At 38.7% G+C, this 24656-nt stretch overlaps 1 protein-coding gene across 1 annotated transcript; it reads right to left on the bottom strand.

Moving 5' to 3' along the window:
* Nucleotides 1–719: 719 nt before the first annotated feature.
* On the bottom strand, nt 720–23153 carry LOC115412499 (SEC14 and spectrin domains 1). The gene is made up of 20 exons (XM_030125047.1): nt 22996–23153; nt 22888–22956; nt 21688–21757; nt 20751–20859; nt 18846–18936; nt 18653–18766; nt 13920–14033; nt 13724–13818; nt 13477–13529; nt 12638–12709; nt 11357–11514; nt 8409–8531; nt 8054–8248; nt 7051–7165; nt 6507–6672; nt 4407–4488; nt 3431–3553; nt 3109–3300; nt 2416–2519; nt 720–1387 (listed from the first exon to the last, which is right to left on the bottom strand). The coding sequence occupies exons 3-20, from the start codon at nt 21755–21757 to the stop codon at nt 1111–1113; spliced, it is 2253 nt and encodes a 750-aa protein (XP_029980907.1). The 5' UTR covers nt 22888–22956; nt 22996–23153; the 3' UTR covers nt 720–1110.
* Between the last annotated feature and the right edge of the window lie 1503 nt (nt 23154–24656).

The raw sequence follows: 24656 nt of genomic DNA, 5'->3' as shown, positions 1-24656 counted from the left end.
CAATTCTTTGAACAAACTTGGTATCCCTTACCACAGGGAACCTCTGCAATGAATTTAAATTAATTCTGGTTGTTGGTTTTGGAGAAGATGTTTCTAGAAATCTGCACTTAGATGACCTTGGGTTTGACCTTTCAAGGTCAGTCAAGGTACCAAATGAAAGCCCTAACGTGACTTCCTATCTATTGCCAATAGTAATTATATCAATATCTTCAACTGTTTTGAAGTTACAGCACTTTGAAATGTGTCCCATTATAAACCAACGGGGATTTTAAAATATTTTTAAAAAATCATAAAAAATTCTAAAATCAATGTTTCCTAATTCTTTTAATAAACTTGGTAGGCCTTGCCCAAAAGATGTTCCACAACAAATATCAAATCATTCTGACTGACGGTTTCAGAGAAGATGCTTGAAAAAGTGTTTATGGGCGACGAACAGACAACTGCGCCATTGGACTAAAAAATGAACAAAATGATAAAAACACCAAATAATATTGTTAAAATTACAATTATTTCTCTTGAGACATTTCATATTGTTCATGTTATTCACATTTTTTAAGGATAGTTTATAAATGTAAATATTTTCATGTAATTTTCCTTTTTTTACACTAAAACATAGAGAAAAGTATTTGTCATTATTTATCGGTTATTCTGTTATTATTTTACCAGTCTGACCCACTGTAGATCATATTGGTCTGAGTGTGGAACCTGACCTAAAAGGATTTAACATCCTTGATCGTTAATATCTTTAGTGTAATTTTTACATTTGATAAATTCATCTCATGGGCTGGATTGGACCCTTTGCTGACTGGTTTGTTGGACACCCCTGGTTTAGGTCGACACAAGGCATGCTGGGAAGGAGACATTAGGCATCATGTTGGGAGTACATGGCATTATTTTAAAGACTCACAGCTCTAGCTTCAGAGTCAAACAGTCATCGTTTCAGAGGAATGGGGCTGATGGGAAATGTAGTCTTAGAGTGCAGAAACCCCCACAGCAGGAGGAGGAGGAGGAGCGTCTCAGACGGTGTCGGAGACTCCGCAGCCCTTCTTCTTCTTCTCCTCCTTCTTCTTTTCCTCCTTCAATAAGGCTGCTCGGTTTGACTCCTGATCATTAACAGTCCTGTTTCTCCCTCTCCAGCTCCTCCTCCAGCTCCTGCTCCTCCTCCAGCTCCTCCTCCTGCTCCTCCCTCTCGTTCAGTTCCTCTCCGATCACATCCAGCTTGGCCTCCAGTCCTGTCAAAGCCACCTCCTCTTCCTCCTCTTCCTCCTCGTAGTGAAGCCTGGTCTCCTGCAGCTGTAGCCGTCGTTCCTCCACCAGTAGGAGGCGCTCTCTGACTCCTTCAGCCGCCACTGCTGTGTCGCTGGGACTCCCAAAGTATTGCTCACTCCTGGAGAAGAAGAGGAAGAGGAGGAGGAGGAGGAAAAGAAGGAGGGAGGAGGAGAAGAAGAAAATGGAGAAGGAGAAAAAGAAGGAGGGAGGAGGAGCAGAAAACAGAGGAGAAAAAGAAGGAAGAGGAGGGAGAAGGAAGAAGAGGAGGAAGAGGAGAAGAAAAAGGAAACAATTACCATTAGTCTTTTGTCAGATCAAGCGTAAAAGAAACAGTATTTTTTGTGTATGTTTAATAAATTCAAACCTTTCATTAACTCCATTGTTTCCTTTAACTCTCATCTCCTCTAGTATTTTCACTTTTTTCATTTTCAGAAACATTAGATGCAGCATTTTTTAAAGCACAGGAATTAGCTTTTATTTAAGAGGATAAACTGGAGGAATAAGAAAAGAACAGAAGTAGACCAATAAAATATATATTCAATAAAAATATTTACATACTATTTAATATACAGAGAAAATATGATTAGAAACAACAATTACAACAGGTTTTGTGACTGTGACATAAACATGATTTATAAAAACATTACTGTTTTATTGGATTTATTTTAATGACTAAAACGTAACAAAAAAAACAGCAATTAAGAACTGAAGAAATGAAGAACATCTAATGAATATTCAAGGACAGGTCATGTTAAAGGGTTGAATTTATACTTTATAACAGGTTGTATTTCAAAAGTTCTATCAAGCATTTGATTTAGTTTTTATTTATTATTTTTCACATAATAATGAATCATTCACCAATCAATAATAAACTTATTTTACTCAGAATTCATGAGTTGAAAACAGAAAAATAGAATAGACACCCAGAATGTACACGTGGATGCAGTTCAAAAGCAGAAAAAAAGTATAAAAGTGTAATTAAAAGAAAAGTAAAGGTAAAAAAAAATTAAAACAGTATAATTCATTTATGGTAACGTGCATGTAGAGCATCATCGATGAGAAACACAATCACATTTATGCTGTTAATGATCAGAACAGATGTAATACACACTGATGTGTTGTCGTGTTGTGTATGTGTGTACTCACCCGTCTGGGAAGATAACGGGCATAGTCAGTCTGTCCAGAAGAGTTTTTCCTGAAGAGTCGACCTCATCCAGAGACTCCGCCTCCACGCACATCTGCTGCAGCACCTGAACACAACATGAGAATTTAACACTACTGATGCAACATTTGAATGCAATTTCATATATATTGGTTTGTTGTTCAGGAAAGCTGTAAAATAAACTTAGAGACTCAATTGTGAAGAATCTAAGCTTTAAAAAAAAAGACAGAATAAATATTAGAGCCTACATTGATGACAGTTTTGTTGTAGAAAATACTGTATTCTATGTAAAATGGTGACTGGATCCCATGATGGAGACATTAAACGTAAACAGGTTAGCTTGTTTGACATAAATATGACCAGTGATAGTTATTAAATCAGAGGGAACAAGAAATAAAGATATAAAGAAATAAAAGCCAGATATGAGCTGAATTCACACAGAAAAGTAAAACTCAGCCCTTCATATTCACTATGAATCTTTGATATTGGATGTTTTCTCCAGTTGCTTTATCAATTTCCATTTTTAAACTTTTTAGATGTTTCTGAAATTTTGTAGATGAGTATCATCAACATTATGTGAAAATACTGAAGCGTTTTGTTGCAGGTTTACCCACAAACCCCCCTGACCCCCCTAAACCTTCATCTCGTGTTCGGCGGTATCTGTGGAGCCGTCTCACCCTCTCGGCATTGCCGTGGAAACTCAGGGCCAACTCCAGCCTGTGCTGCCTCTCCTCGGCGCTGACACTGAACTGTTTCCAGACCCGGTTCAGTCGGGGGAGGGTGTCTCCAGATGAACGTGTCGTACAGCGAAGAGACTGACACAGGACCACAGTGGCCTGGAGCAGCTGACGGCCATAGTCATATGTACTCTGAGGAGGAGGGAGGAGGGGGGGGGGGGGGGGGGGGGGGGGGGAGGAGATTTATTTACTTTACAGGTAACAGATCGACAAATAAACAGAGACGTTCTTAAAACTACTCCTCCTAATGTCTCTGTCTCACCTGAGCGACGTCCACAAACTTCCTGTGTTTGTCCAACATGGTCCTGGTCTCCTGAGAGTCGTCTCCCAGTCGGACGTGTGTCTTCAGCAGAGCATCCAACAGCTCACTGAGCCACTCCACGGCCTGGACGGACACACAACGCATCATAACGCACACTTACACACAACGCATCACTAACACACACGGTGAGACACATCTACACAACATTTCAGCTACTCCTCACAGGTTTACATGTGCGTCTGGATGATGGACCATGTACAGTTCTGTGTGAAAGTCCTGGTTCAACATTGTGTTTGTTGGTTTATTATAGTTCTAATGTCCACACATATGTAGTTGTCTCTATTTAGATCCAATCTATGTGAAGTATGAACAGCAGGAAAAACTACTGTTTAAAGGAAAAAAAACAGCTTCTATAATAACAAATTGAACAAAAAATAAGCAAAATGAAGCAAAAAAAGAATGGGAAAAAAACCCAAAAATGAACAATGAACATAATATTCAACAAAATAAACAAAATAAATCAACAAAATAGCCAACAAAATTTGCTAAATAATTAGCAAAAAAATAAAAGAATCAACAAATCGAACAAAAACACAAAATAATTGAACAAAAATGAACAAAATAATCAAATAGATAAAAAAAGGAAAAGAAAAAAAATCAACAAACTCAACAACAAAATTACAAAATATTCAACAAAATGATCCAAGTAATTAGCAAAGCACAAAATAATATTGAATGCACATGTGTGTTTTTGGTGTTGTGTGTGTTTTGTGTGTTTGGTGTCGTGTGTGTTTGGTGTTGTGTGTTGCGTGTGTTTGGTGTAGTGTGTTTTGGGTGTTTGGTGTAGTGTGTGTTTTTTGTGTTTGGTGTAGTGTGTGTTTGGTGTAGTGTGTTTTATGTGTTTGATGTAGTGTGCGTTTGGTGTAGTGTGTTTTGTGTGTTTGGTTTAGTGTGCGTTTGGTGTAGTGTGTCTGACCTGTAAAGCGTCTTCTTCACATTTAAACAGCTGAACCATCTGCAGCATCTTCAGCCTCCTCACATCCACCATGTCCTCACATCTGCAAACACACATTACATGATAAATACAACCTACTGCTGCCCCCTACAGGTCACACACACCTCGCACAGATACGTGATGGTTGGTTATCAAAATCCTTTTAGTTCAGGTTCCACGTACAGATATATATGGACCAGTAAACTAATAACATAATAACCTATAAATAATGATAACTACACATTTTTCTCTTTGTTTTAGTGTAAAAAAAAGTTAACTTACATGAAATGTTTACATTTACAAATTACCCTTGCATAAAAAAATGTGAATAGCCTGAACAAATATGAACAAGTGTTGTTTAACAATATTTATTGATGTTTCTCAAATTTCTATTCAATTTTGTGCATGTTTTGTAGCTTTATCATTTATTTTGTTCATATTGGTTAATTTTCTTGTAATTTTTGTCCATTTTTGACAATATTTATAGGTTATTATGTTATTATTTTACTGGTCCGGCCCAGTTGAAATCATATTGAGCTGTGAATAAAAAAATGTGAATAACCTGAACAAATATGATCAACCTGAAAAGTGTTAATATAAATCAGTGTAATTGTACCAATATTCTGCCTGTGATTAAATGTTATGTGTATTTGCAGATCCATTGTCATCTGTAATTGTAATGTACATGTGTAAATGATAAACTGAGGCAGAATACTGGTAAAATTGTTGAAAAAAACTTTTTCCAGAAATTTCAGGTTGATCACGTTATTTACATTTTTAAAGGATAGTTTGTAGATGTAAACATTTTCATAATGTAATGCAACTTTTTTCACTGTTATTATTTTGCTGGTCTGAGCTGTTTAAGATTATATGGAGCTGAATGTGGAACCTGGACTAAAGTGAGTTTAAAAGCTCTGGACTAAACCTTTATTGTTTATTCTCGTGTTTGTAAATTTTTTTATTACAAATAAAATTTCATGACTTTTCTTAATTGTCCAATGATTTCACCAAATTTCATGACTTTTTTTTTTGCTTCAAAATGTTCTGATCCATGACACTTCTGGGGTTTTTCCACGACCACATGAACCATGAAAATCTAGATAAAGGTTCTAATTTAGATCTATCCCAGTGGTTCTTAACCTGGGTTCGATCGAACCCTAAGGGTTCGGTGAGTCAGTCTCAGGGGTTCGGCGGAGGTCAAGACACACACTCGACTCATTAGTTGGGTGTGTGTGTCAGGCTAGGTCCGTGTACGTAAACAAATGGCTTCGGAGACTCTTTCTCTGATTGACATCCAATATACGCAGTGTATTGTTGTTGCTTATAGCACTATAACACATCCGGAAGTGTTTATAATCTCTTCCACTCGTCTGACGATGAATTATTTTCCACATCGTTGTTATGACTTTTGCTACTTCCTGTTAACCACGGAGGCAGCCATGTGTAACATTTGTTTACATTTTCGGTCACCGCACTGGTCAGTTACAATCACGAGACGACCGACGCACCGTCGTGGATGGAGGACGAGAGTGGCACTTGCCAAGGTGAAGCCACGCGTTTCTGAACTGGTCTCTCAAAGGCAACAGCAGAAGTCACACTGATTTGCAGTAAATATTCATTATTATTGTAGCCTGATGGTAATTAGGTGATGGGTGTGTGTTCAAATGTTAAAAATGATAAATAGCATAAGTACAATAAGTTCATTATTGGAATACATAAGGTTAAAAATTAAAACCATTTCAGTGTGGTAGTATTAAAAAAGGCCATGTCTTTGTGAAAAGGTATGTAATTTGTTGTGAGTTCATGCACTGTATTGGTTTTGTTCTTTGAACACAGTGATGTTAATGCACGGTTCATTTTGTGCACCAGTAAAACATATACCTGTGTCTTGAATTTGAAAAAAATTATATTTTATTTTTTAATAAAGAAGGGTTCGGTGAATGCGCATATGAAACTGGTGGGGTTCAGTACCTCCAACAAGGTTAAGAACCACTGGTCTATCCTATCTGCTGATCCAGTCCAGTAGATGAACATGTATTTGATGTTCCGTTCCTGCTGAACCCCTCCATCCTGAAGCCTTACCTCTGCTTGCGGAGCTGCATCTCATCCATCACAGACTGGATCTGTTGGACGTTGTCCTGCTGATCTCCACCTGGACTCTCTGTTTCCTCCAGAGTCCACGACGGCGGGCTGCACATCTGCTCCAGCAACAGCGACCCCTTCTGGCGGAGAGACGTCAGCCCAGCCTCTGGAGACCAACGAGAACAGATTAAAATATGACAATGCGGGTTATCCGGTTCTGTCTCTGTGTCCGAGTCCTGTGGTCTGGATATAGGAGATCAATCTCCCAATAGAAGTGGGTGGTACTTTCACTGGAGGAGAACTCAACTAATTCAATTAAACTCCATATATGACTTCTCTCAGTGATCAATAGGAACTATATTGATATCTGTAACCATTTACATGTTATAGCCCATCAAAATATGGACCATTATAAGGAAAGGCACATTCTGTAGTTTCCCAGTATATGTATCTATCTATTTTTAGCGTTTCATTTATTTCCACATTATTTCATGATAAAACCACAGCGTCGACATTTGGATAAAGGATGTGTTCATGTACAAACCGACGGTCTGCAGTTTCTCCTCAAGCAGCTTCAGGTTCTGTTGGATGGAAGCTCCGTCAGCTGGAGCCACGTCAGCACAGAGCATGCCCAGCAGACCGTCCAACTGCTGCGACAGCTGCACAAAACACACACACACACACACACACCTTTACTTAAACAGTAGACAAGGATGGTACACCAGCCAGAACAGCTGACGGAAAAGATTTATGAACATATAAAAACACAAAGAAACAGCACACAAATAGGTGGAAGTGTGATGAACTTTAAACCATTTACATTAATGTTAGAAATAATACACATGTATGAGAGATATGATATATTGCGCACGTACGCGCACACACACACACACACACACACACACACACACCCTCAGTACCATCTGAACACTGAAGTCATGACCTGGACTAATATCACTGTAATACGTGTTCATTAGGATCTGGGATCATCTGTATTGATTACATTCTATATTGATTACCTCCTGTACTGAAGACCTCCTGCACTGATCACTTCGTTTATTGATTATCTCCTGTATTGATCACCTCTTGTATTGATCACCTCCTGCACTGACTACCTCCTGCATTGATCACATCCTGTACTAATTACCTCCTGTATTGATCACGTCCTGTATTGATTCCCTCTTGTATTGATCACCTCCTGCATTGATCACCTATTGTATTGATCGCTTAATGCATTGATCACTTGCTGCACTAAGTACCTCCTGTATTGATCACCTCCTGCACTGATCACCTCCTGTATTGATCACCTCCTGCATTGATCATCTCCTGTACTAATTACCTCCTGTATTGATTCCCTCTTGTATTGATCACCTCCTGCATTGATCACCTATTGTATTGATCACTTCCTGTATTGATCACCTCCTGCATTGATCACCTCCTGTATTAATTACCTCTTGTACTGATCACCTCCTGCATTGATCACCTCCTGCATTGATCACCTCCTGCATTGATCATCTCCTGTATTGATTACCTCCTGTATTGATTACCTCCTGCGTGGTGCTGTGGAAGCTGTGCGCCGCCTGCAGGACATTCTGTCGACTCTCCAGCTGAGCAGCCTGACGGTAACAGACGTCACTGAGCTGCTGCTGCAGAGATTTGAGCTCGGCCACTTCCTCCTCCTCGCCAGCACTGAGCAAGGCAGCAATCTGCTGGTTCAACTCCACGTACACGGCAAACCACTCCTACATCACAGACAGACAGTTCAAAGATGTGTGAAAACACAACCTCATCTACAGCAGAATGGGCTCATTTGGTCACTGATCGTCTTCTGAGGTCCTCACACTTTCAGGAACCTGATTGGACACTGGTCACATGATCACATATGTGCGTTTGGGTTCTTACACTGTGCTGACTCTCGATCTCCTCGTGTTTCTGCTGCAGAGCCTGAGCTGTTCTCATCGAGTCTCCGATGGCCTGTTGGGTTTTCAACAGCTCTGAACCTGGACCCTGAAGCCACGTGACCACCTGAAACACAAACCATTAGGACAGCGGGTGGAGTTAGGAGGTTCTACATAATACTGATAATACAAACTCTGACCAGCAGGGGTCAGTCTGGTACCAGAACACACTTAGGACCAAAACCACCATCGAACTAACCCTATGTATCTACAGACTGCATTAGTCACTGAATAGGATAAAACTCATTGTTTCCACACATCTGTGTTAGGGTATTATCAACTTTTCTGCTTCAAACTAAAACTCATGTACGCTTATTTTAACAGTGGCTAAAATAACTCTGTGTCTTATAATGTTGACGTGCTGCATCAGCTGATAGTTTACATTATAGCTCTGTTAGCTTAGCTCTGTTTTTAGACTGAAAACAGCCACAGTAAAACCACAAATTACCTCTGTTTTCTGTACAGTTTGTGTTGCCAATAGCCAAACTAAAGATCTGTTTGGAATCCAACAAACAAGGTCAGAACTGTCCCAGTTTAGTCTGAACCATGGGCCAACAAAAAGCAACTTAGCAAAGATAAGAGCATCCCATAATAACCTTATACCTTCATAAACCTCAGAATCAAACTCACCCGAGTAGAAGAAACGCTGACATTTCACCATTAAACTCCATTCTTTACATTTTCAGCTGAATCCAGTGGAGAAAACAATGACTCTAGTTTTATCACTTCTTTTGTCTGACTCTGACAGTTGTTTCTTTCGGGTTCTCATCCTCAGACTGACTCACTACTCCCTCTAGTGGTCACATAAATCCCCCAGCCCATCAATGGAAATAAATTCACTTCATATGTGTACAATCCAATACATCGGCACCTTTGGCAGAACTTCACAGGTCTTTATTCTAAAAACTAATGAGAATTTCAGGTCATGTTTAAATATGTGACCGTAAAAATACCACATAAAGACCCTTTAAACAAGAAGATAAATACAGTAAATCTTCTAAGATCTGCAACAAAAATAAGACTCATCAGCCATAGCTCAGCTTGGTTTTTCTGCTGGAATAGATTACAGATAATTAATGTTTTAAGGGAACTAATGATCCATTTCATGTCTCCTTCCTCTCTTTGTTCCTCTTTACATTCTTAAATAACCTCATGGTGTCATTAAATCTTCAGTCCAAACATCTGCAGATGCTGATCATTGTATTTATCAGGTCAGCAATGCCTTAAAGAACTAAAACACACAGATCTACTGATCCAGATCTAGGCCACCCTACCCCCTACCCACAATCCCCTAGGCAAACAGCCGACATCTCAGTTACTATAGTGATCCTGGGCTCATCTCCAAGACAGCAGCATTACCCATCAGCCCCTGCAGCTGCAGACAGAATCCAGCCATGTGTGTGTGTGTGTGGTGAAGGGTGTCTGCGGGGCTGGGGTCAAAGGTCAGGATTAATGCTGAAGTGGAGATGGTTTACATCATGTTCCACAAGAGTCTGAACATCTCAATCTAAAACTCTCATCTGATTCAGTTCACAGCTCGGTTCCTGAACTTCCTCCCATAAGACCATGTATGTGATGACGTTAAATCCAGGTCAATGGCCCAGAAGTTCAGGTCAGACATAATTCATGAACAGTTTGGCATTTTGGTGAATGTAGAAGAACCATCAGACTGAAAACACTCACAGATGGAACATTTCTACAATTATTTTAGCTTCGAATTCTCAGAATAAGATCTTCACACTGATTTTATTCACAGAAAAACCTTTAAAGACCCTGAGGTGACTGATAAAACACTAGCAAAAGTCTGATATCAACTGAAAAAATGGATTTAACTAAAATACTTGAGGCTCCATTAGATGTGATATAACTGCTGTGCTTTATGTACTACCAGATTAACACCACTCCATATAACCCTTTTGAGACTACCATTATAACAGGCCTCGGTTTGTTTATGGGGTGGGGTTTTTTTGTAATAGAAGTGTCTGTAAGAACTTAACTTTCAATATCTATCCATCAATTATCACTATTATATGCAATAAATACTTAAAACAGCGTGTTATAGTAAAAGAAATGAAAAAAGGACTTGAATTTTTTGATCATATTTATTATGAAAAACAACTGTAAAAGTTCAAAATGAAACTTTATGAGATTATAGAAATAAACTTGCAACTATTTTCCATGTGTTCAAACATTTTAGTTTGTCTAGATCATTCTGTGTCCAAGTTCCTATAATTAGTTATTAGTTCCAAATATTAGTTCTTTCTAGTCATTTTTATCCTTTTTGTCTAGTTGTAGACAGAGCCCCTCATTTCACTGACAAAAACATCCATCATCTGATTCAAATACAGACACTGCATCATTTATATAATATTTACAGATAAAATAGAACTATCAATGAACTACACAAACCAAAAAAATACAGATAAAAACAGTGGAAAAAAAGGCAAAAAAAAAAAAAAAAGTGAAACGCTACAAAAACATGGTAAAATACACAAATAGAACACTCCAAAACAGCACTATCACTATTATGTACAATTATTTACAAGAATTCACAGCTAAAACACTGCTAAAATAAATGCCTTCCATCTCAACCGTAATGGTCTATATAGTGAAAGCTATATTCCAAATCTCCAGATCTCAGCTTTCAGATGATGTTTGAATTTTGTCAATACCATAAAGGGTTCAGGAGTTATGGCCTTTTGAATGACAGTGGATGAAGTATTGTGGCGCCAGAGACAAAATGGTCCTAAAAGGGTGAATAAAGTTCATCTGTATCTGTTTTGTGGTCAGTATCCTCAAAGATAAAGACCAAACGTCCTTAAGGAACCGACCGATGTGACTCAAACCAGACTGAATGTGTCTGTGTTTTCGCCATTTGAGGCGCAGTCATACCTGCATGACCTTGGCGTGGATCTCGTCCAGTTGGGTGCGTTTGTTTCGCTGTCTGCACAGTTCCTGGTACCGGGTATACTGTTCCCGGAGCGAGTCCAGCAGCTTCATGACCTGAGGCTGAGCCAGAAGCTCCTCCTCCATGGGACACCAGGCTGGCCCTGGAGGTCAGAGGTCAACAGGTCTGAATAGTACCACTACTGCAGGTCTGAATAGTACCACTACTACAGGTCTGAATAGTACCACTACTGCAGGTCTGAATAGTACCACCACAACAGGTCTGAATAGTACCACTACAACAGGAATAGTACCACTACTACAGGTCTGAATAGTACCACTACTACAGGTCTGAACAGTACCACTACTGCAGGTCTGAACAGTACCACTACTACAGGTCTGAATAGTACCACTACTACAGGTCTGAATAGTACCACTACTGCAGGTCTGAATAGTACCACTACTACAGGTCTGAACAGTACCACTACAACAGGAGTAGTACCACTACTACAGGTCTGAATAGTACCACTACTGCAGGTCTGAATAGTACCACTACTACAGGAGTAGTACCACTACTACAGGTCTGAACAGTACCGCTACTGCAGGTCTGAATAGTACCGCTACTGCAGGTCTGAACAGTACCACTACTACAGGTCTGAATAGTACCACTACTGCAGGTCTGAATAGTACCACTACTGCAGGTCTGAACAGAATAGTACCACTACTGCAGGTCTGAACAGAATAGTACCACTACTACAGGTCTGAATAGTACCACTACTGCAGGTCTGAACAGAATAGTACCACTACTGCAGGTCTGAACAGAATAGTACCACTACTACAGGTCTGAACAGTACCACTACTACAGGTCTGAACAGTACCACTACTACAGGTCTGAATAGTACCACTACTGCAGGTCTGAATAGTACCACTACAACAGGTCTGAACAGTACCACTACTACAGGTCTGAACAGTACCACTACTACAGGTCTGAATAGTACCACTACTAAAGGTCTGAACAGTACCACTACTACAGGTCTGAATAGTACCACTACTGCAGGTCTGAACAGAATAGTACCACTACAACAGGTCTGAACAGTACCACTACTACAGGTCTGAACAGTACCACTACTACAGGTCTGAATAGTACCACTACTAAAGGTCTGAACAGTACCACTACTACAGGTCTGAACAGTACCACTACTACAGGTCTGAATAGTACCACTACTAAAGGTCTGAACAGTACCACTACTACAGGTCTGAATAGTACCACTACAGCTGCTTCCTCACCTCCTTGTCCTCCTCCTCCTCCCTCGGAGCCATTGAACCGACGCTGCTGAAGCTCAGACAGCAGCTCATGACCTGCACACAGACACACAACAGACGCACAACACACAACAAACAGACACACAACACAACAAACAGACACACAACACAACAAACAGACACACAGAGCTCTGGGTTACAGGCTGACACACAAGAACAGTGTGTGTTTGTGTTGTTTGTGTTACTGCTGGAGGACGGAGCCGAGTGGCACCAGAAACAAAGACTCTGTTCAACAACACAAACACAACATAACACAACACAACACAACCTCTGCATTAAAGGATCAGTCGGGCATTTTCAGGTCTTGAGTCTTTTGAGCAGACTCACTGAAACTCTGCTGTCTGACACACCCTGAACGCATCATTACAAACATGTTCCTTCAACACTAGTCTGTAACTGATTAACAGCCATTACTTTTATCTCGTCCAAAACCACCTAAATATCAGGGATGGATTTAAAGTCCGTGGATGCAAACACTTCACGGGCAAAAAAGGAAATGAAAATTCCCAGAATCCCACAGGGGTCCAGAGTCAGAAAAGCTTCTAAATAATGTTCTGAAAATGTGGATCTACAGTTGAATTGTGCATCAACTTAAAGGAAAAAACCCATGAGTCACTGTGATCTCAAAATGTTTGCATCCCTAAGATTAAATTCCATGACGTTTCCTAGATTTTCAATGCTTTTACTTTATTTCATGACTTTTCCAGGACTTGAAAATGAGATGTTACATGTGACGTTGACATTAAACTAACCCTGGTGGCAGAATAAAACTAAATGTGTGGAATATTGGAGGTGATGTTTACCGGTCTGAAGAACTGTCTCCGGGTCGAAGGACGGCAGCAGAGCACAGTCTGACCTGCAGAGGAAACACATCTGGATTAGATCTGGATTACATCTAGATTAGATCTGATTTAGATTTGGACTGAATCTGGATTAGGTCTGAAGTAGATTTTGGTTAGATCTGAAATACATCTGGATTGAATCTGAATTAGATCTGATTAGATTAGATCTGATCAGTAACTGGTCAAACTGTGTGTTTTTGTTTTTTACTTGTCTTTGTCCACGCCGCTGCTCTTATCCGTCTCGTTGATGATTGACAGCTCGTCCAACAGTGACGTTGACTCCTTGGTGAATTTCTCAAAAACCTGAAACAAACGCACAATGAAACTGTCATCCTGATGGTTCCAGGTTACCACAGTAACACATAATATCCTTGTAAATGACTGTATGCAAGTCAGAGACAGACCAGTCTCTTGTTGAGCCAGTCGCTGTGGTCGTAGTCCAAACTGCCACCGAAGTCGTCCGTCAGCTGACAGGGCTCAATGTAACGGGTCAGTTTATTGGCTGAAACCAGGATCACCTGACAGGAAGCAGAAGAACAGCGATGAACAGCCGGTAACGGCCACGGTACCAACATAGTCAGTTATACAGTTATTCACAGCACAGAGATGGATTTCAGAGTCTGAAATGGTTAATGCATGAATCTGGGTCTATAGTATTATTATTATTATTATTATTACAACATTTAGAAACAGACCAACGAAACAAGAAATAAATCAGTTATTTTACAACATCAACACACAAATAATAGATCAGCATATACACTGCACTAATTTTCAATTCCAGGTTCCTTATAATCTATTATTTATTGATTTCATTTAACATTTATTAAAAAAAAATTCTGAACTCTTCTGTTTTGTACATTTTTAATCTATTATGCATCTTATGTTTATTGACAATCCAACATTTTTATTGTTATTGAAAGTAAAAGCACTTTCTTCTACATCAGTTTAGTCTTTCTACTTAATGTTTCCTCCACACAAGTTGAAAGAACAGATTAATAATCAGATTAAGTGTTTACATGATACTGGATATGAATATTTTCCTATTGACCGGATTATCCTGTTTAATCAGATTATTATATGAGTATTAAGGTCTATACAAACACTGATGTTAGTGTCAGTTTCTCCTCCTTTTCTCCTCATCCCTTTAAAATAAACGCCACCTTCACTGAACTCCTGTGTCTGATGTTACCTAGATGATCAATGAGTCAGTGAACACGCCACAGTTCTAAAATCACAAGACCAAATGCAGCCTCCCTGAGCGTTTCTAAATGTGGACACAGACCCATTATTGTTCATTTAAACCTCGACATCTGACCTGACATTTAACCAAACCCTCTAATATTCACTGGACTTGGGACTTTCTACCAGTTCAGTCCACAGCGGCAGCATTCCAGTCATGTTTATGTCCCGTAGATTCAACTGAAGCTGAAACAGCAGATGGTTTCATGACTGTGTGATGAAGACGATGATGAAGAGCTGTGTTTAGAGCAGCTGTGCGACACACATCCCGCTGTGACATCCACAAACTCACTCCATAGTTTAGATGAGTCACATTCAGCAGCGGCGCCAGAATCTCAGACAGCTGTAGGGTTCACGTAAACGGACCCTGAACGCATCATAGATCTAGGACAGGGCAATCTGAACACGAGTCCCACAACAAATAACACAAACCGTGGAACAACGTTACCTCAGCCTCAGGTTTGATAGTAAAATGACCAAGAACTTCAGCTACAGTCAGAACATTCACAGACCTGAGTTTAGATTAAACCACTGTGGTAAACACTCAGTGGATGAGACTGATGTTAACAAACCCTCGTCTCCAAAGACTAACATATACACTGACAGAAAAAAACACAACTTTGAAAAGATATGAAAACATTTCACTGATTATAACCAAAATGGAAATATGTTTGAAGAAGACGAAGGATGGACCATGTAGTTACCATATCTGTGAAACTGTATTTTTGTTTTTAAAAATGTTTAAATTGTTGTTTTAAAATGTATTTATTTATAAATTATTTATTTTAATACACACACATACATTAGACAGACAGACAGATAGATGTATGTATGTTGATAATTTTTTGCATTTTATTTGTAAAAACTTAAATAAAAAATATTGTGGGGAACCAATTTCCTTCCAGATGAGACTGGAAAATCCATGATTCAGTTGTTATTAAAATATCTTTTTTTTCATGATATTGAGTAGACGCTGCAAGTGAAACTTTGAGATGATTTTCCATCAACAAACATTTTCTTGCATTAAATCAGTGTGAAGAAACACAAGTGTATGAAGTACATCTGCTTCAACAGGGTCTTTTTGCAGTTTGTTCATGTCTAAAACTGTTTTATAACATCCTCTGATTGTCTCCTCAAACCCTGAAAACCAACAGATAAAACAACCCAAAACATGTTCCAGAGTCTCTGAGTCAAACCAGAAAAAAATGGACAAATTGACAGATCTGAGACGTAAATGTTTCTATAAAGTAACTGAAATCGTTCACCCATCATCTAAACAGTTTAAACCATTAGATCCAACTCTAAAACAAACCCATCCATTAGATTCAGGTTCAATATGGAAACAAACCGTTGGGAAAAGGAAGAGGATCTAAGACACTGTATCTGTTGAAAACAGGATAATCTGTGGTATTTCAAACCACTTCTGTATAAAATAAGATTAAAGTAAGATTAAGATAAGAACAAATATGAACCACCTGAAATATCTAAAAAAAAGTTAAGTGTAATTTTAACAATATTCTGTCTGTTATTTAATGTTTTGTTTCTTTGTAGATCTGATCTGTAATAAACATGTAGAAATGATAGGTTGAGGTTATTTATAAAACTGCACTTATTTTTCTTAGGAAATTTCAGTTTTTTCAGGTTATTCACTTACACTTATGTATATTTCCTTTAATTATCATGTTGATAATATACTGTCTAGTACATATTGTACAAATTGCTGATTTAATTTTGTGCCTTAATAGAGTGTTTTAATATGTACATTTGGAATTTTTCTTTTGTATTGATAATTTCTTTCCTGCTACTTTTTCTTATACTTGAATGGAGCGACTGTAACACAATAATTTCCCCCTCAGATTAATAAAGTATTCTGATTCTGATTATTCACATCTTTTTTGTTTGGATAGTTTGTACATGTAAATATTTCCATAATTTAATGTTATTTTTTTGCTCTAAAACAAAGACAAAAATTTGGAGTTGTCATTATTTATATGCATAATGGAATATTATTTTTTTCACTCTGAATGTGGAACCTGAACTAAATTGACTTTAACAGCCCATGTTCTTCTCGGATAAACTCCACCCTGAGACTCCATTTGTCTGGACCTCACCACCCTGTTACTGTAAAATACAGTAACACAAAGCTCCAAATGTCTCTGGTAACCATGGCAACAACCCAGAATCCAACATGGCAACAGGAAACTGGGTCAGAGGGACTGATCTGTTAGTAAAACCATCTGCTAAACAGACACACACATCTAACACACACACACACACACACACACACAGATCGATGGCGTCTTAGGTTCCAGCGTCTCTCAGACGTCGATGCTGAAGGTCATTAGAGACGTTTCATATCAGGTGACACAGACAATCCAAAACAAACACAGTGAGCTCCATCCAGACTCAGAGTAACACATGAATGTTGTTTCACCGTCACCTGACTGGATCTGAATGGACCTGACTGGACCTGACTGGATCTGACTGCATCTGACTGAACCTGACTGGATCTGACTGGATCTGACTGGATCAGAATGGATAAGAATGGACCTGAATGTACCTGACTGGATCTGAATGTACCTGACTGGATCTGACTGGATCCATCTGGACCTGACTGGATCTGCTCACAGTTCCACCTTCAACTCCGTTTTATTTCAGCCCATTTTCTACATCCACATCCCAGGTCAAACTGGTCCAGGTCTGGCCTTTATCCACATACATGACTCATAAAGAACAAATGAGATGGAATCTGATCTGGTCCAGCCTGATCTGACCCAGGTCCATGTACGGTCCTGAATCTGATACAGATCGAATCTTTTACGACAGTCGACTTTTACATCAGTTTATGTCCAAGTTTCATCTAAATGTCCATTTTAAGTTGTGCAATATATTTTATTTTATCCACTGTGCAATGTTTTTGTTTGTTGTTGTCATTTTATTCGTTGTTGTCTTGTTGCTTATTATTATTACTATTAAATTATTATTATTACTTACATACTTATATTACTTATTACTTATATGTATCATTGTTACGATACGACTACTATCACTGTTATCACGTTATTATAACTTTTATCGTGTGATCATTAAACTGCACACACACACACACATATATGTACACACACATGCACACACATATTGAGCATGTTATAGTATTATAACATAATTACTTAGTATTATTATTACTACTTCATTATTTATTTCTACTAGTTCTCACTACTGTTTTTACTATTTTCGTGTAATATTTCTTATATGTGTACATTCATTATTGTGCTGATACTGGAACATAAGTTTCCTGAGGGATCAATATCTATCTAATCTAATCCTCATTTAGAAACATCTGGACAACAGTTTATAAATAAAACTCAGCTTCAGTTAGAACAGAACTTAAACAGTTTAGTTAAGCAGATCAGTTCAGAACCAGTTCACACCAGAATCTGAACCTGAACAATCAGGTCTGATATAAACCTGAACATTGTCAGGTGTGAATGAACTGATCATCTGTTACTTAACATTCATTCATTATTAATCCACGTGTACATTATACATTTAATCCTTTCTCTACGTTCACACCATCAGCAGTAGTGCTCAATCCTGATTTGCTGCTCAAATCGCATTTTTCTGATCATCTGTTCACATTATTTCTAAAGTCAGAAGAGCTCAAATCATTCTCTTAAATAGAAGTACAAATACTGCTCTGACTGTTTACACTGAAATCACATAGAAAAAGATCAGATCTGTCTGATTCAGGACCACATCTTTTTTTAGAGGACGCTTTTCAAAGTACAAAGAAATTAATAAAATGCCCAGATTTGGTTCTCATCAATACACATATCTAGATTATCTGCTGTTGCTGTGGTAACTGACAACATTCAGAAAGTGCCTTGTGACTCACCTCGAAGCCCAGACGGTCCTTCTCCTTCCAGAAACAAAAGTGTGTCACTTTTTTGTCCCAGAATTCATCGGGTTTGACCACGCACACCAGAGACACCTCAGCCGGGATGACGTTCTGAAACAGGACCATCATCATCATCATCATCATCAGGGCCTGTTTGGATGGTGTGTGTGTCTGGATAATGTGTTGGTACCTGCAGCATCAGGACCACGGTCTTCACGATGTTCCACTGGGATTTACGTCCATCCACGATGACGGTGAAACCACGAGCTTTACACTTTTCACTGACAAAGACAGAAAACAACATCACACTAAGGTCCACAGTGGGAGGAGTTTGTGTTCACATGGTGCATTCAAGAGCTGTTACTCAGGTAGGATCAGAATGAAGCTCATTAGTGTGTAGTTATTTTCAGATTTTCTTTGTCCTTTGACAGGTTTATGACGTTAAAGATGAGACATACAGAGATGCCAACAGCAATAAAAAGTGTTTATAAGAAAAAATAAAAATAGTTCCAATGTCCCTGTATGTCAGTGTCATGTTCTATCCAAATCAATCCCGAGTTAAATTTGCAAGGTTGTCAGGTTCTGTCTCTGTGTTAGAGTCCTGTGGTCTGGATGCAGGAGATCAATCTTCCAACAGAAGTGGGTGGTACTTTCACTCAATTAATTCAATCAAAGTCCATATATGACTTCCTATCAGTGATCGATAGTAACTATATTTGATATCTGTACCCATTTACATGTTATAAACCATCAAAATACGGACCGTTATAAGGAAAGGAACATTTTTAATATGTAAAAAAATCCTCAAAACTGAACAAACTTTGTAGACATTGTCCAAAGGAAGATACATAAAAAATTTGAGATGAATCCAACTGGTAGTTTCATCAGAGAAGATGTTTGAAGAAACTGCTGATGAAGACACCAGACACAGAACCTTCATAATCACCTATGACCGACTGACCGGTGAAATAAAAGGATTTATGGTAGTTTAAAGTCAACTGAATATTGCAAAGTTAACTTAAGCAAACAGTTCCACTTGTTGGGATCAACACTGTTTTCTCCTCTAGTTTCCATCTGAGTTGAGTTTCTGATTCAGATCATTTGCTCCGTCCTCGTCCAGACCCTTGAACTCTGGGATTAAAGCTTAATGCGTCAGAGCAGAAGGTCAAACGTTCACCAACACCTGAGCTTCAGACATTCTCCTCCATCTAACCTGAACTTCTAAGTTTGTATATCAGTCTAGCATTGATTTCTGAACTGCTAGAACTTTGTGTTTTAGTCACTGCCATTTTGGCTTTTCTTAGAGCTGGAAGTGATCGAATTTGGACAAAAGGGGCAGAGCTACACGAGTGCAAGGGGGTCACGGGTGGGCTAATGCTGAAGTAGACTTTATCAAGCATTGTCACAACGATGTTACAGTCTTATTAGTGAAGCTCAGCAGGTAAACAAGCTGTCAACCACATAGCAACATCACCTTTCTTAATTAAACAAGGCTTTTAACCCTTTAATCCCTGACATGTCTGTGGTGAGCGTTCCTGAATGTATGGTTTATTTTAAATATTCATAAAAATTCAACCATTTGCTCAATAAGAAAAATTTCCAATCATGCTGATAGAATAGATCTTATTCTTTCCATAGACATCTGAGCATGCTCAGTGCACCCCCCATCTCCACCCCACCCCCTGCCTGTGGAATGAGGGGTAAAACACAGCAGTGAGTGAGACTGATATGCTATAAAAATAGACGGTTTGGGCTTCTTTTCTTTTTTTTTAAACACCATTTTCCTTGTGGTTTTTTGTTTTTACTGTTGTTGTCATCGTCTCATTGCTCTCCGCCATATTAAAAAGGTCAAAGATTATTTTAATCTCTTGGATCTAAATTTTTCCCCAGTTCTCCAGTGGAAAAATACAACATGAGGTGGTGTTCATGTGCAATTTTTGGGTTGATAACTAGTAATTATCATAATCCCCACAGCACATGAGGGCAACATGAAGCCTAAAAACAGGCGCTGGATTCCTTATAAAATGACATTTGACAGATAATAACTGACAGTGTAAGTCCTTGGAGCCATTCAGGGTCCAGGTTGTGTGTTTACCTGGGGATGCTGAGCAGGTAGTCCAACGTGGCGCTCAGCTCCTCCATACTGGTCTGATCTGAACTCAGAGGGATGGTCAGGATCAGACCACTACGCCGGTCTTTACCTCCTGAACAAACACAGGACAAGTATCAGTATGGAGTCTAACAGGAAGCTCTAAAACAGGGCTGTCAAACATGAGGCCTGTGGGCAAAACCAGTCTGCCAAGGGGTCGAATCTGGCTCGTAGGATACATTTGCAAAGTGAAAAAATGACAGTGAAAATATTAACAATTAAGGATGTTGAACTGGTTTTAGTACAGGCTCCACATTCAGACCAATATGATCGAAAGTAAAAATAGTAGTATAAAAACCTATAAATACTGACAACTACAACTTTTTCTTTGTTTTAGCACAAAAAATAACATGAAATTATGACAATTTTTTACATTTACAAATCATCCAAACAAAAAAGATGTGAAATAACCCGAAAAAAGTGAAATTTCTTAAGTCAACTTATCATTTATACATGTGACACAAACGATCGTTTAACAATAAAATGTGAATAACCTAAATAATATGAATGTGAAATGTCTAAAGAAAATTAAGTGTAGTTGTACCAATACTCCCCCTGTTATTAAATGTTTTGTGTATTTGTAGATCCACTGTGATCTGTAGGTTATGTTAATAATAAATTTACAGTGTAATATTGTATAAATTTTTATTTCAGTTCAAAATTTCAAAATATTACCAATATTCTGATTGTTACAAAAATGTTTGTGTAACACTGTGTATAATGTACATGTGTCAATGCATAGTTGAGGTATAATATTGTTAAAATTGCACTTATTTAATTTTTTTCAGGTTATTCACATCTGTTTTTGTGGAAGTGTGGAAGGATGTGGAACCAGTTTGACACCTCTGATCTAATCCATCTTCATGTCCGTTCTAGGTTTTACCTGACAGAAAGGCCAGTTTCTTCTTGAGGATGGGGAGGATGGTGGTCGCCTCCATGGTGACGTCGGACATCTGGACACAAACACAGACGATGGTCAAAGGCTGGTCCACTTCATCACAGCAGAACATATGATGACGTTAAAACCACGTCTCCAACCAGAAGGAGGAGGAATCTGGGTTTGTGGTTCTGGTTTGATCAACCTCCCAGTGAGTGTTATAACCCCCCCACCCCCCACTTATTCTGAAGTCTGTCAATGATTTTAACTGTCGACTGCAAAGTGTTTGTTCAAATTTTTATTTCGTTAGAAACAATTTCCATATCATTATCATCATCTTGTTTTTTCATGAATCATTAGCTTTATCTTTTTTGTAAAAGATATGTTGTTGGTTTTTTTTTTTTTGCATTAACTGTATTTTTTTTAAACATTATTTGATTTTTATATTTGTTTCTATATTATAATACAGAATTCTTATTATTATTCTCTGACTTTTTCTTTGAAACTTTTCTCATAGACTCTAACTTTAATTTTCTAACATTATTCTTTAACTCTGTCCTTTCTTTTAGACTTTATTCATTGTTTTCATCCAGTTTTTTTTATTATTACTTATGGCTTTCATCCTGTTTTGTAAGATTGTTCCATATTTTTCCTTAGTTTTTTTTTTTTATATCCGTCGTAGGTTTGATCTACTTTTCTGATATCATTTGTGATTTTCTCTAGTTTCTATCATTTCTTTCTTTGATGTGACCTTGTTTTTTTGTTTTTTTTTTTAACATTTTATATATTTTCTCTAGTTTTTCTGACATTCTTCTTATATTTTGTCCTGTTCACTGGTTTTCTTCTTGTCCTGTTGTTTTACAGTTTTTTTCTGAACTGATTTAGTTCATTATTATTTACCCTCCGTGACCCCTCCCGTTGGACCTGGTCGAACCGGGTCAGACCACGTCCCCCTGTGTCCTCCTGTCCCCGGTCTCCCGTCGTCCTCTGCGGCCTGATGCGGCCCCGACCCTCCGCCTCCTGCACGGTTAGTCTCAGTCAGTCTCGGCTCAGCTCGGTTAGTCTCGGCTCGGTTCGGCTCGGCCCACAGACACAATGACCTACATCGGCGGCGCGCGCCTCTCTCGCCTCCCGTCGGCCTCCACGCGCCCCTTCATCGATAGTCTGATCAATAAGTGAAAGATATCGATCCGCCGCTGTTCGTACCTCAGTTCGATCCGCAGCTTCAGGAGGAACAGTCCAGATTCTGCCCCGGTCTCCTCCTCCGGTTCCTCCCGCGGTTCCTCCCGGTCCGCGCGCTCCTCTTCCTCCTGTTCCTCTTCTTCCTCTCACACAAAGACCTCCACCCGGGTTGAAGTGCACCAGAACCCGGTCCGCTCCTCCGCTCCTCCGCCTCGAACAACAGTCCAGACAGTGAGGTGCAGGCGGAGGTGCTGCTGCTCCGACTCCGACTTCCACTCTTCTTCTACGGTCTGACGGCGGAAGGACCTGACAGACCCGCCAGAGCGGACAGACCTCCGCCCCCTGCCGGAGGGTCTGAGAACTGCATCCCGAATCTGACCAAGAACTGGGTCAGAACCTGAGAAGAGGAAGAAATAGGGTTTTTTTTAGGTCTTTTTTTAGGGACGAAGAGGAAGAATTATTATATCTGATGACTAAAAGAAATCAGGACACGGCTATAAAAAAGAAAAAGTAAATAAAAACTTGAATAATGAAGAATGAAAGTATTACAATATATTATGTTATATGATTGTAAATAATGTACTATAATGTATATTAGAATACAACGTATAAATAATTATTTTATAATGTTGTTTTAACATTGTAGAATGTATAATTATACAATATATACAATGTGTATTGTATGATGATGAATAATGAACTATGATATACAATGTATATCATGTATGTAGGACACTGGTTTCCAACCTTTTTTGGCTCATGACCCCATTTTAACATCACAAGTTTCTGGTGACCCCAGATATTCAAAACAGAGACCTTTTTTTTTTGATAAAAAATTAATTTGTTTTTGATCATGTATTAGTTTCCTTTATATGTTGCAAATAAACGTTAATTTTAGAGGACATTTAGTCTATATAATCTATATTATTATGGACGGAGGCAGAAAAGTCAGGTGTAGATTCCTGCACAAAGAGAGAATTTAATTTTCCTTGGTCAGGATATGTACAGTCAGTCCAGCTTGGATTTACAAGGCTGACAATTAATACTAAACAAACAAGAACTCAAACTATGAATTATGAAAGAGCTGCAGCATCTGAAACTGACCACAATGAACATTTGACAGATAAACAGAACCACAGTGCTTCAGTTTCAGACTCACAGTTTGTCTTTTATGTGTTGGGATTGTCTCTGTCAACTCACCATATATTTTTTATTAGTAATTTTTTAAAAATTCTTGTCAATTACTAGAAATTTCAGGTGACCCCATTTGAATTCCAGGCGACCCCACATGGGGTCCCGACCCCACATGGGGTCCCGACCCCACATGGGGTCCCGACCCCACATGGGGTCCCGACCCACATGGGGTCCCGACCCCACATGGGGTCCCGACCCCAAGGTTGAAGTACACTGATGTAGGATTAGGCAGAGTTGAATTTTGATATGTGTAATATTTTGGAGTAATTTTGTGGTGCTGCCATGGGACTTTGTGGCCAGCAGGAAGGGGGATGGGGTATAGAAGTTGCACTTCATCCTTTTTATTTTCTTTTTCTTTGTTGTTTTTGGTTTTAAATTCAAATAAAAAAAACAGATAGACAAACAAGTGAAATATAACTGCGGGTGTCGTCATCTTATTTCAGTGGTTTTATAAATAATATTTGATGTCATGAATCTTTTATAGATTCTTATTAGTCGTCACTATTTCAAATTACCTAAAAAAACTAAGACTAAATAAAAAGAAATAAAAGTATTGAAAATAACAATAACTATTTGAAAAAGTACTTTTGCACTTGTCA

This window comes from Sphaeramia orbicularis, chromosome 21, assembly GCF_902148855.1.
Source record: "Sphaeramia orbicularis chromosome 21, fSphaOr1.1, whole genome shotgun sequence".
NCBI classification, from domain to species: Eukaryota; Metazoa; Chordata; class Actinopteri; order Kurtiformes; family Apogonidae; genus Sphaeramia; species Sphaeramia orbicularis.
This window is presented reverse-complemented; position numbering and strand designations above follow the sequence as displayed.

Bases quoted from the DNA above. Each gene is read 5' to 3' on its own strand.
- LOC115412499 (XM_030125047.1), bottom strand. From the start codon at position 21,757: ATGTCCGACGTCACCATGGAGGCGACCACCATCCTCCCCATCCTCAAG. The intron at 7,166-8,053 runs GTAATCAATACA...TGTTTTGTGCAG, and splicing joins TCCACAGCACCACGCAGGAG to CTGTCGCAGCAGTTGGACGG. The intron at 6,673-7,050 runs GTTTGTACATGA...GTTGGTCTCCAG, and splicing joins GGAGAAACTGCAGACCGTCG to AGGCTGGGCTGACGTCTCTC.